Below are 16,016 nucleotides of genomic sequence, written 5' to 3' on the forward strand. Positions count from 1 at the left end.
CATCGCTCTCTGTTAACTTTGTATTGAATGAAGGAGCCTCCTTGACAATTTAATCAGTCAGCAAAAAATGCTGAAAGCTAAAAGCTGCTGTGTGGTGAAATGTAATACCAAGTTAAAGATACAGAACTAAGTTTCTAAAATCTGACAAACCGAAAAACTTAACTTTTTAGAGGACAAAAGTGGATATTAGCTAAAATTAGCTTGCTAACAAACATTAGCTTGCTAACAGCCAGCAGTGGACATTTTGAAGTGCAGAGATCTCAGCTTTTGCCTGAGAATGATTATATGCTGATCTTCCTGAAAAACAAAACATGTAAATTCCAAACTAGGAAAGTAGATGCAAGCCTTAGTTTGTTTATTTGAAGAGATGTATATATTTGTATTATTAATTTAGTTATTTTGATGTGAGATTTGTTTTTAAAATCTACATTAATTTTTTTTTTGCTATTTCACACAAAATATAATTTAATTTACAATTTTAAGAGAACATTACACAGTTTACGCTACCACAGAGATATAAAAAGGGATTCTCTATAATTTGTTAAAAATAAGAGTAAATATATTTAGTAGTTTTTATATATATTTATTTAAATATATATTCATTGCATAGTTTGCAAATAATTGCATGTGTTTTGCATTTACACCCTAACTCACAATTGTTGTGTTTTTTGTCTGAGAAATAATTAAGGTTTTTCAAAAAAAATTCTGTCATAATTTGTCTGCAAGCTCATTCTGTAAAATAAAATACCCTGAGAAAATTGTATCCTTAACATAAAAAGTGGTAACAGGAATGTATTCGCTGGGGTATTGCTCATTCCCAACATCATATACTGTATGTGTGATGTGTTTTCTACCCATCATCTGCAGCCTCACATGTTTTGTTTGTTCATCCTTAAACTTCTTAAATTACCAATAAGCCTATAATTTATAACAAAAATATATAATTCACAAAAGGCAACTGGGAACTTTCTCTGTGGACATTCAGTGTTCTTCCACAGTCCACAGACATGCAGGTCAGGTGAACTGTCCTGAATGTGTGAGTGTCTGTCTCTGTGTGTCAGTGAATGGTGATTGGCTGTCCTGGGGTACTGTTCTCACCCAATGTCAGCTGTTCAGACAGATAAGCATCTGTGAACATGTTTGCCTGTTGGTGTGTCATGACAAAAAAAATGTGAATCCCTTCTAGACAGACAACTTGTAGAAGCACTTTTTTTTTTTTGCTATGTAACTTGAATCTAAATTCCCTTCTAATCCCTCTCCACCTTCTTCCACCTCTCTGAACAATTAATCTCTTCTCTCTCTGTCCCCTGTTTTGTCAGCATGGAGATTTGTGATCCAAGGAACAACATCACCATGTGTCCGCTGTGTGACCACGCCTGCAGTTACTGGAAGCTGGTGTCAGCGTGTGGAACAGCCCGAGCCAGCCACCTGTTTGATAACCCAGCCACCGTCTTCTTCTCCATCTTCATGGCCCTCTGGGGTAAAAACACATTCACATCCAATCATACAAACAATCTAAGAGTCCAATAAAACCAAGTTGACAAGTAGAACATTACAAACACAGGCTGTGCAGCTTAGCATTGCTATTTATTGGTTGATACCATTTCATTTATTCAGCACAGAAAACATGAATACTGCACCTTAGGCACACAATGAATTTACAATAGGAATCCACTAAGGTAACTCTCAAATAAACAGATCTGGTTCTTTTCTGATGGTCTGCCAAACCATGCTGCCATCTGTTAGCAGCAGCAGGGCTTCAGATCAAGGGGGTGTTATGTGTTTAGATGAAGCTAGTGTCTGACAGAGTCCCAGCACGGCTACCATCTGGGTTCACACACTGTAGACCTGAAGAGGAAGAATACATGTGTACATATGGGAAGTACTATCATGCTGCAATTTGTTGCATTTTTGTGACTTATGCCATGAAAACCTGATTTATCTTTCCATTGTTGTCCAGAGACACAACATTGCACTGACTGACATGTTCCTTCAGTACCATGAACACATTCACTGTAATATCTTTTCCCCAAAATACCTACTACAGAGCCAAGTGAGGATGAATCTGCAGTGACTGAGCCTTTTTAAAAATGAAGCAAATACATTTGATCAGCTTTGAAAGATTTACATCTTTAATAGGAACCAACAGGCTGGGGACTGGGAGCCACAGAGTAGTGAAGAATGAATAATGCAGTACTGGAATGGATGTGGTTGGCAAAAAGTAAAATAAAAAGTAGAGTGTTATCACTTGTATTGTAAATGTATTGCACACACCACAAGCATCTAGCTAAGTATATAGTGAGGTTAATGTTCAACTGGTGTCAGTCATATTAAACATAAGTCAATTAACCATTAGAGTCTAAAACAATGAAGGAACTCTACATAGCTGTCCACAAGTGGCCATACTGCACATATGTACAGAAATTACACACAGTCATTGAATAAGCTTGTGTTTGAGCCTGTGTTTAGTATGCTGTGTTTGCTTGGTTACATAGCGGTTCTCTTCATGGAGCACTGGAAGAGACGACAGATGCGACTCAACTATACCTGGGACCTAACAGGCTTCGGAGAGGAGGAGGAGGTGAGATAACACCACAAAGAGTGTATGGTTGAAAACAGCAGTTGGACATTAAGTTATTCACTTCCTTGCCAAGGGTTGGATGTGAAGATCGATGTCAATCTCTGCACTGCCCATGTCCAAAAAATGTTTCCATGGGAAATCCTGAAAAAAAATTCACACTCTCCCTGCAGTTTAGAAAGGTTAGATTTTGGCTTACTATGCAGAATGATGTGGCCTTCTTGGTAGCAACAGAATGGAGCTAGGCTTTTGGAGCTTGTTGTTGGATATTTAATCTAACAATCCTGCTTAACTAGTTGGCATTCTGTATCCATGCAGCTGTTACATGAACATGGCACGGAGAGTGTGAATTGGAAGTGGGCTTTGTAGCTGTGGGTGTTTGTCTCAGGATAATGGGCTGTCAGACAAAATGGGCTTTCAGTCCACTGGGACCTTTTTCAGACTATTGGTGTTTTCAGAATAATGGGCCACCAGAACAATGGCTTGGCACCAAATAGCTACAGCCTCAGGCCAGTTAGCTTAGCATAAAAACTGGAAGCAGCAGTTAGCTTCCTGATTTACAAATGTAACAGAATTCACCTCATGTACCAACACCTAAAGCTAACATGTTATATCTTGTTTGTTCAGTATGTACAAAAACTGAAATAAAATGATCATAAGTTGTGGTTTCTTAGGGCGTTATATACCATAGCTGTTATTTTGCCTTTTTGCGTTGTAATTAAGACACTTAATAGAAAGTCAATAAAGTCACTTAGCTCTATGTGAGCCATAATGTAATGTATAATATATAAGTATGTGTTACCAAATATAAAAGCCAATAATCTTAAAAGGTGCCACATAAATGTGATTTTAGTACATTAACTACAAATCATTTTAACATTTTTTCACCCTCCCAGTAAAACCACTGATTTTCATTCACTTCAGTTGCCATGAAAAACAACTTGAGACTTGAAGGCAAGTAATCCATCAGGTGTGCTGATTGTTGTAAAAGGAGCATTATTGTTGGGCAGTGTATTCCCTTCACATAAATGTACAAGTGGACATTCAAGTGCATTACCATGTACCATGTAAAACCTGGCTAAGGTGTTGGGATAAGCACGGCAACATTCTCTAACATTCTAAGCTTTAAAAATTCAGTTATTTGTCCCATTAACAGCGGAGGGAAGCAAAAGACTGCTGCGATGAGAAATCAGAAAACAATCTGCAGCTTAAATCATTTAATTCTGGGTTTATGAATTAAAAAGCAATAGGCCCCTTCATAGTGCACTCCCGCAAATGTCCTGCTATATTGCCAGAAAGATCTGTGCTGTGCTTTTCGCCTTAGGGCATTCATAGTGATCCCGCAAAGGCGTGATATTTGTGCCCTTTCATAGTGCAGTCCGGCGTCGTGGAATGAGGTGGGTGGATAGTGGGAGGAGACGATAGTGGGAGGAAACGATAGTGACGTGCAACAGAGCAGCAGCAGTGCTGCACAGTAGCACAGTGCTAACAAATCAAATCAAAATTACTTTATTTATCCCTGAGGGGAAATTCAGTTCGTCTGTTTACTCTTGAAGAATGAGAGAGCCTGATGGCTGTAGGAGAGAAGGATGTTTTGTATCTCTCCGTCCTGCAACAGAGAGAGAGGAGCCGTCCACTGCTGTTTTTCTGGTCCATAAAGGTTTAGTGTAGCGGATGATCTGGGTATTTCAACATGGCCTTGAACATCTTGACAGTGCATCTCTCCACCACCTCCTCCAGTGTGTCCAAACTGGCTCCCACCATAGAACCAGCTCTTTAGACCAGTCTGTCCAACCGCCTTGCATCTCTGTGTGTGATGCTGCCTCCCCAGCAGACTGCAGCATAAAATAACACACTACCACCACAGCCTGATAAAACATCTGCAGCATCTTACTACAGATGTCCAGAGATCTGAGCTTCCTTAAGAAAAAGAGGCGGCTCTGCCCCTTTTTGTAGAGAGCGTCTGTGTTTACGGACCAGTTCAACTTATTATCTAGGTATACACCTAGATACTTATAACTTGGCACCACCTCGATGTCCTCCCCACAGGTATTCACTGGCTGAAGAGGGGGCTTGAACCTTTTGAAATCTATGATCATTTCCTTAGTCTTCGAGGTGTTCAGTAGGAGATAGTTCTTGTGACTCCAGTCACTGAATGCTTTTATCAGATCACTATTTTCAGATTCCTGTCCATTCCTGATACATGCCACAATAGCAGTGTCGTCCGAGTACCTCTGGATGTGGTAGGACTCAGAGTTGTATTTGAAGTCTGTTGTGTACAGTGTGAACAGGAATGGAGCCAGAACAGTGCCTTGTGGAGCCCCTGTGCTGCTCATTAATGTCCCAGAAACACAGTTCCCCAACCTGACATACTGTGGTCGTCCTGTCAGGTAATCTGTGATCCAGAAGATAAAGGAAAGATCCACTCCCATCTCTGTGTTTTTAAGTATGTTGGGTTGGATGGTATTGAATGCGCTTGAAAAATCAAAGAACATGATTCTCACGTAAGCACCAGTTTCCTCCAGATGAGCAAGGGCATCGTGAAGCATGTAGAGGACAGCATCGTTCGTGTTGTTTGTATGCAAACTGCAGGGGGTTGAGTTTTTTGTTAACAATAACAATGTTGAACTCAGTGGGAGGCATGTTTCAGATGATATTCACGTATTTTAGGCCTTGCCGGCATGGTTGATTCAAAGTGATCCCGCTTCCAACAGTCCCACCAATTTTACCACCTCTGTTACTACCTCTGAAGGCACTTTCGAGACGTTACAGAGGCGTAAATATCACAGCTTAAACGGCAGTATGAAATGGCCTAATGGTGACACATTGCTCTCAACTAACAACAAAGCTTTTAAGATTTGGTACCACTCAGATTTGTGCAGCTGACTGGCTTCCCCTCCATATAGTACCGGTAGTCATGGCTCATGAATATTTTGGGCCCTCTGTCATTCCAAAAATTAATTTTCAGAAATCAAGTTGAATAGTTCAAACTGGTGTTCAGAACATCTGCTGGGGAGCCTTGAGTTTTCACATTGAGGGTGTTGTGCAAAGAAAAAATAGAACTGGGACAAACACTTTTGGAAGTCCAGTCTCTTTATCTCCAGCATCTCCAAATGTAATTTCTGATTTTTCAAACTGAGCCATCGATTTGGATGGAACAATCTTTGACATTTTATTAATACGTGAAGAATACAGATGGTTTTCTACTGCACTTAACTCAAAAGTCACACAGTAATAAGGATGACATTAAGGTCAGGATCTGCATGTCAATGTACCTCCTCTGTGTTTTGTGTGTTTTCCGTAGTGAGTCAGCCACCAGCAAAAATGTTCCCACACAAACATCACAGCTTAGACATCACAATCTTTGTGATTGTGGTGTACCACTACCTTATTTTATGAAAGATGTTCTGTCTTGCTGAAATAGTGACATGAAGTGTTTTAACTCTGCGTTAACTGATATGTTCTCCTTCTGTGTTTATGTGTGTGTCGTATTTCACAGGAGGAACACAAGGTTTGGATCCAACTTTAACTTACCTTTTTTCTTTTTGACTTATTGTTTTAGATCCATAAGATCTGCAGCCGCTAACACTAACCTTTTCTCCCTCAAGGTGTCTAACAGTCTGCCTCAGGTCTTTTCTATTGACAACCCTTTATCTCCTTGCTCCTGTGTAATGTTATTTTTCTTTAGCTTTTCTCTTTCTCTCTGAGGTTCATCCTGGTGCTGGTCATCCCTGTGGCCTCTTGTTAGTGTGGCCTCTCAACACAATACTGTTCCTGTTGTTTGTGCCTAGACAGCAGCAGAGATGACAGGATAGTTTGTTGACTCATAGCCCTTGTCTCTGTCCTCTTTGCTCCAATTCTTTTCCTTTCCTCTTTTAAAAAAAAAAACATTTCCCATTACACAAAAACAACTGTGCCCTCAATACCCATAAGACAAGCAGCACACAGAGTCCCAAAATAATGTAGTAATATACCTTTAAACAGGCAGTATGCAATTCTGGAGTCAGATTTTCATATACTAAAGTGTTGGGTTGGTACGAGTGCCACAACATCAAGCCAAAGCAAAAGTACCACCTGGGAATGAGACTTAATTGTCTGTGTTCCGTTAAGGTCAAATAGAATAATTGGTGCAAAAAAGGGTACCTTTTTTTAAACGTTGTAAAATAAACAAATGGTCATCCTGGGGGGCCAATTAACTTTGAGCATGTTCTAGCACTTTACATGCAAATGGCATGATATGATTAATACAGCGGGTATAAGTATTTGTGTGAGCGCAATTCCAATATTGTTAAATAGTGATCCAGTGAAAGAAGTGGCAATCAAAGAGGACCCTTTGTCCGGTTTTCTCCTAACCTTTAATAAACTGATAGAGACCCACATTGTAGTGTTCTGTAGGACCATGTAGTGCCTTTTGTTATCAAACCCATCTGAGCCCCACATAGTTTACACAGTTCCAGCCCTCCCAGCTCACTTTTAGCCTTTATCAGGCCCACATGGAGGCGCTGGCTGGGAAGACAGTGAAATGTCAAACCCATAAATTTCTTCTGAATAGTTGAACATACCTTTCTCCAAAATCCATACAACCTTGAACAGGACCAAAAGAGATCAAGTATGAGCTGGTTCTAATTTTTTTCACATAATGTTGAATCAGTGCAACAAGTTCACTCTTTTATCTCTCTCTCTCTCTCTCTCTCTCTCTCTCTCCCTCTCTCTCTCTGTCTATCCATCTCTCTCTCTCTCTCTATATATATATATATATATATATATAGAGAGAGAGAGAGAGAGAGAGAGAGAGAGAGACAGACAGACAGACAGACAGACAGATCAAAACCAGTGCTAGAAGGGCAGTGAATATTGGACTTAGATTTGTCAGGTGGCCAAACATGACTACAAATAATTTCTCTCTGTGTGCTAGTTTGACATGGGGCCCTGCAGCCCTAAAGTGACTTCCCGCGTTTTCCTTTGTAGATGCAGCATCTCTTCATTCCTCTGGGTTTACTGCAGACTGTATTACTGTTACTGTTAATTGGCTGCACATGCACTCACTTGTGACTACATATTACATGAACATAAAGTGCTAGATTCCTCACCATGAAATGAGTTATAAGCATGCATTGTTGCTAGATGAATATCAGACTCTGTCTGTCCACTCTAGTCACACATGCAGGAATAGGTTTGAACAGCCTGGCATGAAGACTGGAAGCAAGAGATAGATGTTTGCCTAGCTGTTAGCCTGAACATTTTTAAAGCCATACCACCTGTAAAACCCACAAAACTACACTCTAGTTTGACTTTACATGAGTTAAAAGGTGACTCTCATATTATTGTTCTATTCCAACACACATTCAAAATTACAGTTAAATGTTAGTGTTATGTTCTCTGCTTAATCCTTTCATGGTGGGCAGATGTATTTCTTTGTTTTCTTGTCCAGAACTCTAATCTAAATACACAATTTGCTATATACTTTTTGTCTCCATTCTGAAATACCAGAATTAACTTTTATACTGCTTATTGTCTTGTAAACTCACTGCTTACTAACATTACAGGTATCACGTATCTGTAACTGTAACATCTAAAATAATTTTTCCTTCCAGGACCACAATCGAGCAGAGTACGACATCCGGGTCATGGAAAAGGAAATGAAAAAAGAACATCCAAATCCAGAGGTAAAACTGATTTTATTTGCGTGTTTCAAGCATTTCTGCACAGGCACGTGAACGGTCTTACACAAGTATTACACATCGTGCTTTAGTCATCAGGTAATCAAGACTTTGGAAGGCCCTGTCTAAGAGTATTAGGTGTCTTTGTAACAGTATTTCATGTCAGGCTTTTATTGTTATATTAAAACAACATAGAAAAAGTATTTTATTATTGAGTCTAGATCACCCCCTAATTGTAATCTTACCATTGCTGTCTGTGATTGCGTGTTCATTTTATACATTTCACCTCTTTTAATAATTCATTTTTATCCTGCTACCTAGTGAACTCTGACCCACATTTTATATTAATGTGATACTTAATTGGCGTACAACATTATATATATTTACTGTATATATACTATACAATGTTCATTGCTACTCTTAGCCTTTTGACTTTTGTCTTGTACCAAGGTCACATCTTTCTTTTTATCACATACACAAGTACACAAGAGAACAGACACACACGCACACACACACACACACACACACACACACACACACACACACAAGCATGCACACACACAGAGCCTGAGCTTTCTGACCTAATTCTCAGTAGACTTAAATGTGGCATGAGGGCTCTAGGCAGAATTAGCTGTGCTCCACTGCAGCCACATAGTGTGTGTGAATGTTTATGGTGTGTGTGCTGTGTGCATCTTTGTGCCTGCAGCATTAAGAGATGCTACTGACAGAAAGACATGACACAGAGGTCCAAACAGCTGGAGAGGCATTTAATGTTTCAGACGTGCTGTGTACTTTTTGTCCTCTGCATAACTGCGTGTGTGTGTGTGTGTTTTTAGGGTGAGAAGCTGACCTGTACAGACAGAATGCCAGCTTACATGACTACTGTGGTGATGATGTGCTTCATGGTGAGTATCAACAGTCTACCTGTGGTATTACATCACCAGGCTTTGTATTACTAACACATTTGACATTTGAAGCAATGCTAATGATTTTGGTTACCCTGAACGACACCACAGTAGTAGAGTTGTAGTTGAAATGTTGCCTGTGACGGGAAGGGAAGGGAAAATTAGACAGCATAAAATCCACATAGGTTTTTGGAATGGAAAGAACATCATACTACCTGACAGCTAACCTTTTGCCAAATATTTCATGCATTTATTCCCCATTACATTCTATGAAGATAAGATTCTAAGCCAACTTTTGGCTTTCTGGTAATTGTTCTTTCTGCAAGCCAGAACTAAAATTGTACAACCCCAATTCCAATAGTTGTTATGCTGTATAAAACAAGACTGGTCTCCCCTCAAAAACGACAATATAGGGCGTTTGTACATGCAGTAAAATACGATGCATATTTACATTTTAGACTGTCCTATGCCGCCATCTTGCTGATGTAGTAGTAATGATTGACGGCGAAGCAGAGTTTAAATGGTGGATGTCACACTCGGGACAGGAGAGAGGGGAGGTGGATGGGTCGAACTGTGTTTTCACACAGGACATGAACTTATGTTTCTAACGTAACCTACGTAACTTACGTAACTTACGTAACTTACGTAACCTACGTGGCGCATTTATTTATTGTTTAAACTGTCTTCTTTAACGCCTTACCAGGAAGTTTACAGTATAAAAACGTGTGTTCCTCTGTCATTTAGGTTGGAGATCTTGTTTGACCGTTAATCATTATATTATATAATAATTTTTGATGTATATTCAATTGAAAACTGTACAAAGAGAATGTATTTCATGTTTAAGCTGATATACCGGTACTTATTTTGAATTTGATGCCTTCAACACATTTCAAAATTTTGGGACAGGAGCATGTTTACCACAGTGTTACATCACCTTTCTTTTAACGAAAATCAGTGTTTAGGAACTGAGGACACAATTTGTTGAAGTTGAATATGAAATTCTTCCCCCTTCATTCTTTATATATGACTTCAGTTGCTCAACAGTCCGAGGTCTTGGTTGTGGTATTTTACGTTTCATATTGCACCACAGATTTTCAATGGAAGACAACCAGTTAGTCTGGTACCTGCATGTCACCAGCCTTTACTGGATGTTGCTTCTTTGCATGCTACAGTCTTAATTTGTATGTGGAGATGCAGCAATAAACTGTGTTTATTGACAACAGTTTTCTGTGTTCCCGAGCCCATTATACAATCATGTAGTGCTGCCTGAGGGGTCAGAGGTCATGGGCATCTAATGCTGGTTTTCAGCCATGCCTCTTACATGCAGTGATTTCTCTTGATTCTATGAATCTTTTAATAATGTTATGAACTGTAGATAGTGAAATCCCTGAATTCCTTGTAGTTAAACGTTAAGAGACATTGTTCTTAAACTGCTGGATTATTTGCCCATGCAAACCCATATAAATGTCTCTAAAACCTGAGCCCAGATTTGAAACCCAATTGGGACTTGAACCAGATTCATCTGTAAGCCACCATTAGGTATGTCATTGCTAGTAATTTAAATTATTGGGAAGTTTGAGAAGTTCCCCTGTTGCAGGTTTTTGCTTTATTTCATTCATCGATGGCTGTTATCTTCTTTTCGCGCCGCCCACTTATACATGACACACATGAGCACAGACCATGGGAACAGCCAACAAGAAAGAAATTAGAGACTAATTACTAACCCAAACCGAATCTGAACAAAGCCAAAGATATTAATTACAAACTGGTCCAAACTCACATTTGTCAGGACTTGTTGGGTTAGGGTTGGAATGCAGGAAGCTATTGTGTCACAGCAGTTGTTGCTAGGTGCATTCAGATAGTAAATACTGGTGGGTAATGGAGCATGCCAGAAAAGCCGCCCTTATTATTTTTTATTGTTTACAACACTTGTAAACATGTGGCATGTTTCAACAGAACGTGTGTGGTGCTAACTACCTCTCCAAGTGAGAAAAAAGACCAAGTTGAAGTTCCTTTTAGTTCATCATCAAGCACCAGAATACACTGCCTAGGTACAGCGGAGGAGAACTTTGTCAATTTCAAGGCTGCTGAAAAAAGGTGTCCGTCAGTGTGTAAGATCATTTAATTTAAATGTTCCAGTCCATACGTTCCCAGGCACGAGCATGCTGCCATGTCTACTTTTTAACCTTAAAATGATACAATCTATACTTGTTTGTATTCAAATTCCAATGCCTTTACTGTCTGACAACTCCCAGATTTTAATGTTCATTATTCTGGTTTGAAGCAGTTGTTACATGGAGACTCTGTTCTGAACAAAAGGTCAGACTGTGGCTTCTCTTAGTAAAGCAGAACTCTTATATTATGTGTAACATAAATTATACCATCTGTAGCATAAAATATACTACACATGTCTCCTGGACATTGTTAAAATACATTAGAATGCAGTTCTTTTAGACCTTTGGTGCTAATTCGTGTCAATTTTTCATAAGAATTACAGGGTGAATGTTTTGGAAATGTATCTGGCAAAACCAAAATAGCGAGTATCCAATAGGCTTTTCAATGTGTGTCACCTGCAGTGAAATGATCAGCAGATTGTCAGATTGTTTGTTCTTCTCCTCTCTGCTTTTAGATCCTTGTGACATTCGCCATAGTCTTCGGGGTCATCTTGTACCGGATCAGCATTAAGGCAGCACTGCACATAAGCACCTACCCTGCAGCACGGTCGAACATCAGAGCTGTTGTCAAAACCACTGCCGCCATCATCAACCTCATTGTCATCATCATCTTAGATGAAATCTATGGTAACGTTGCCCGTTGGCTGACCATAAAGGGTGAGTCACATTTCACTGTTAACCCCTTAACCCTCCTGTTGTGTTCTGAGCAAAAATGGTCAATTTCAATTTTCTTCTGTCATAAATATGCTATATTTCATCTGCCTTAACAAAGGGTTCACTTTTTTTCTGAACACTAAGACTTTGAACATGTATAATTAGTGATGAACATTTCAATAGATTTTTAATGGTAAAAAAAATGACATATGTACACATATAAACATACAAGTAAGTTTTAGTCTAGTATTATCTTATAATGATACTTAAATATATATTTCAATAGTGTAAAACTTGTAACAATGACTCAAAATGAAGTGGGTTAAAATTATAACCAGGCATCTAAGTAAAAACCATCAATGCCACGTTTTTCAGTTTGTTGAAAGTCTTTTCTTTTTATAATAATAAAATGATACTTGATAGATTTCTAAATATGTGAGATAATTATGTCACACGTTTCTTTTTCAGAGGTTCCAAAGACAGAGAAGAGCTTTGAAGAGAGACTCATCTTCAAAACATTTATCTTGAAGTTTGTCAATGCATTCACACCCATCGTCTATTTGGCCTTCTTCAGGGGCAGGTAAGACAATCAGTTGTTACTGTTCCTTTTTTTATATATATAGGAATATGTATATATATATATATATATATATATATATATATATATATATATATGTATTTTTTTTATTTTTTATTTTTTTTTATTTTATGTGAAATCACACTGATAAACTTCTGTTGGGTCCTTAGTAATTAAAAAATTGGCATCTGTTACCACTCTGCAAAATAATAGACATGTTTACCTAAAACACTGTACCTTGGATAGGTTTGTTCTGTGGACATGATCATCCTGTATACTTGCTGACCTCATCTAACGTATATCTGATGATTGTGTTTTGTTTACAGGCTTGTTGGGCGGCCTGGAAAATACTTGTATGTTGTTGGATCATACAGAATGGAAGAGGTAATTCACACTGAACAGGCCAAAGACTAAAAAGAACTGTGTTAATCCATGTCACAGTCGTTTCCCACTTTCTTTCCCTGTCGGTGGCACTCAGCCCCAAGTCCACATGGACATATTGCATTTATTAGGGATTATTTTCAGTAGTGAATTAGTCCACATTTGGTGTAGTATAGTGTTATGTAGTGAGGCTGTTGTGACTTTGGGCAGCAGGATGGTCTGTGTGTGGGATTGAGGGAAAATAAACTACAGTGTGTGTTCATGGGCATGACGGAGCATGTCACCAGTGCAACAGTGTGGCTCAATGAAGTGTTTTCTTAATAGTTTTTGAACAATGGAGATATTTTGAACAGTAGAAGAAGATGTATCAGGCTTTGATACACACATTATATTTGTTAGAAGACAGCATAGACTAAGAAACATAGTCCCCTTGACACCACCCATATGTTTCTAAAGAGCCATCTTGAAGCCTTGACCCTCTTGGGGCAAAAACGAGCTGAGACAGGCTGAATGAAGGTTGCAGCAATTAATTATGCAACCTTAAACCTTGATATAATTTAAACAGGTGAGTTATATAAAAATTCACCCCTTGTACACTTGTCATGAAGAGGACAATTAGCGATAGAGACCAAATCTTTTCTTTTTTCCAGGCTGTAAAATGATTATTTTCTGCTGTAAAGTTGTGCTATTTAACACTGGGGTCCATGGGAATTGACTCACTTTGGAGCCAGCCTCAAGTGGCCTGGAACTACAGTTTTGGGCACTTTGGTTTTGGCCTCATTTTTCAGCTCTTGGTAGATACATTGATAGTTGGTCTGCACATGGGCTATATAACATTTAGAAAAAACTGAACGTCACCATAGTTATCCTTCAAAGACACGATCAGATAGAAAAGCATTTTCGAACATGACAGGAAACACGTTGCTCTCTCACTCACACAAATCACTCAGTGGTCGAACTGATCAGGGATCAGATGTATGTACATATTTGTATTATTTTCTACCTGTTTATTTAATGAGACAGAGAACACATTTCTGTGAAAGAGTAGTTGGCATTATCACAAGAAGAGATGAGACAGGCCATAGATGTCTTAAAAACATCAGACGGTGAGTGGATTTTAACACGCACTGCTTAGTTTCACAATGGGAGGAGTAAAGTGTGAGTGTGTGTGTGTGTGTGTGTGTGTGTGTGTGTGTGTGTGTGTTGGAGAGACGGATGCATCAGATTTCAACAATCAGATTTCAATCCATCATGAATGCTTCTGAGATGCATTTGCACTTAGCTTCTTAGAGCTGAGACAGCTATCTGATCTGCCCAGGAGGCATGAAGGGACTCAGTGTGCAGAGACAATTGTCAGTAGAGTTTTATTTGGCCTTTTACTTATTTTGAGAGCTGATGCATATGGGTATTTTTTTTTCATAAATGTTAAAGAAGGTGCTTTTAATTCAATTATTTTTTCTTTTGCACCACACAGACACAGATGATAAATAAAGTGTTTGTATGATTTTCATATTGACAAGCATGGACCTTTTGCCTGAATTCTTACATAAAGTGGCTGTGGTCTGTTTCTCTTGCTTGCACTCTCCACTCCCCACTATGAACTCTTTAAACTCCTCTGCCTCAATGTGACTTCACTTTCTGACACTTTCTCTGTCTCCAGTGTGCCCATGCAGGCTGCCTCATGGAGCTGTGTATCCAGTTGTGCATCACTATGCTGGGCAAGCAGCTCATCCAGAACAACCTGTTTGAGATCGGCATACCGTGAGTACAGAACACGTGCAGCACCCTCCCTCAGACCTTCCCATGACGCTAACGCACAGGACACAAGCTGAGCACAGATCACAATACGTGGGTTCTGCAAGCCTCAGAACACATTATGCACACCCACTCAGGTGTACTTCCGCCTGAGATGAATCATTTAAATGCCTGTCTGGTGTACAGACACACTCCTTGAAACTACACAATACCTTGACGAACTCTCTCAGCGTCAGTCTTCTCTCTTCATCCTTACAGTACGCTGTAGTGGAACTTTCACGTTCATTGTACTGTATATACTCTTTATCACATGGTTCACCCAAATCACAGTTGTAATTGTGTTACAAATATAATTAAATGAAGATATCCAAATTAATGTGTCAAAAATGCTGGTTAGCTTGTCAGAGACCATCTGAAGCATAACGGCTGTGATGTTCAAGTCATGCATCCTGCAATGATCCAAAATCCAATGCAAAAATACAGGCGACATCTTAATAGACCCCATGCCGATGCTACTTCTGGTTTGGCCTACAAAAATACGTCATTTAGTTTGCTCTCTATTGCAAGATAACTGAGGATTGGTATTATAACCTGACAATTGTCATTCACATTTTAAAATTCTCTTAAAAAGAACCACCATACATGGTATCAAGTGTGAGATAACCACTTTATTTATCTGGAGTGTACCACACTAAGGCTATATGATCAATTTTTCAATTTTCCCGAGCCAGCTGTTCATTTTCATAGTTAAAAGTGAAAGCTTATTTTGATCGATTTTTGAATTAGGGTTGAAATTCCGATACCTTTACTAAATAGTCACTAATAATCCATATTATTATCATTCTCATTATCACATTTAACTAAGAAGAGGATGGATTGAAGCAAAAATGACAAAAGTAACAGCCTGAAGGACCACTTTGAAACTTGATTTTAAAATAAATGTTACAAAAATGAATTGTACTGTACTAAGTTAACCAGAGAGGTGTTTCTAGTATTTAGTCTAGCCCATTCATATAATTTAGCAAGTAAGTAAGATAGCTATTTTTGAAACAAATTGCTTCACAAACTGAAACAGGAAACTGATGCAGAAAAATAAGAAACAGATAGTTACAGCTATTAACAGTAAGGACACTAATAATTTACAGCCCCTACACATGGAAGGCAAGTCATTACAGATGGAATTTGAGAGGGTTTTTGAAGCAAACTCAACTGATCTTAGAAGGGGAGGATGACAAAAGCACAATAATCCTTGGCTTTGCGGAGGGAGCGGGCTGGATGAGACCTTGGTTGGATGATCTAAGTGGGTTTGGAGAGTTTGGTGTTGTATCAAGT

General features: G+C 38.9%; 1 protein-coding gene across 1 annotated transcript in view; it reads left to right on the plus strand.

Annotated features, from left to right (window-relative positions):
• LOC131985473 (anoctamin-1-like) overlaps positions 1-16,016 on the plus strand; it is a 77,976-nt gene that overhangs the window by 46,253 nt on the left and 15,707 nt on the right. Inside the window, exons 12-20 of the mRNA XM_059350605.1 lie at positions 1,320-1,480; positions 2,496-2,581; positions 6,078-6,089; positions 8,173-8,244; positions 9,075-9,143; positions 11,773-11,974; positions 12,440-12,551; positions 12,875-12,932; positions 14,590-14,690. Of these exons, the coding sequence (XP_059206588.1) occupies positions 1,320-1,480; positions 2,496-2,581; positions 6,078-6,089; positions 8,173-8,244; positions 9,075-9,143; positions 11,773-11,974; positions 12,440-12,551; positions 12,875-12,932; positions 14,590-14,690 (873 nt within the window). The remainder of the gene's footprint in view (positions 1-1,319; positions 1,481-2,495; positions 2,582-6,077; positions 6,090-8,172; positions 8,245-9,074; positions 9,144-11,772; positions 11,975-12,439; positions 12,552-12,874; positions 12,933-14,589; positions 14,691-16,016) is intronic.

Source organism: Centropristis striata, chromosome 2 (genome assembly GCF_030273125.1).
Source record: "Centropristis striata isolate RG_2023a ecotype Rhode Island chromosome 2, C.striata_1.0, whole genome shotgun sequence".
NCBI classification, from domain to species: Eukaryota; Metazoa; Chordata; class Actinopteri; order Perciformes; family Serranidae; genus Centropristis; species Centropristis striata.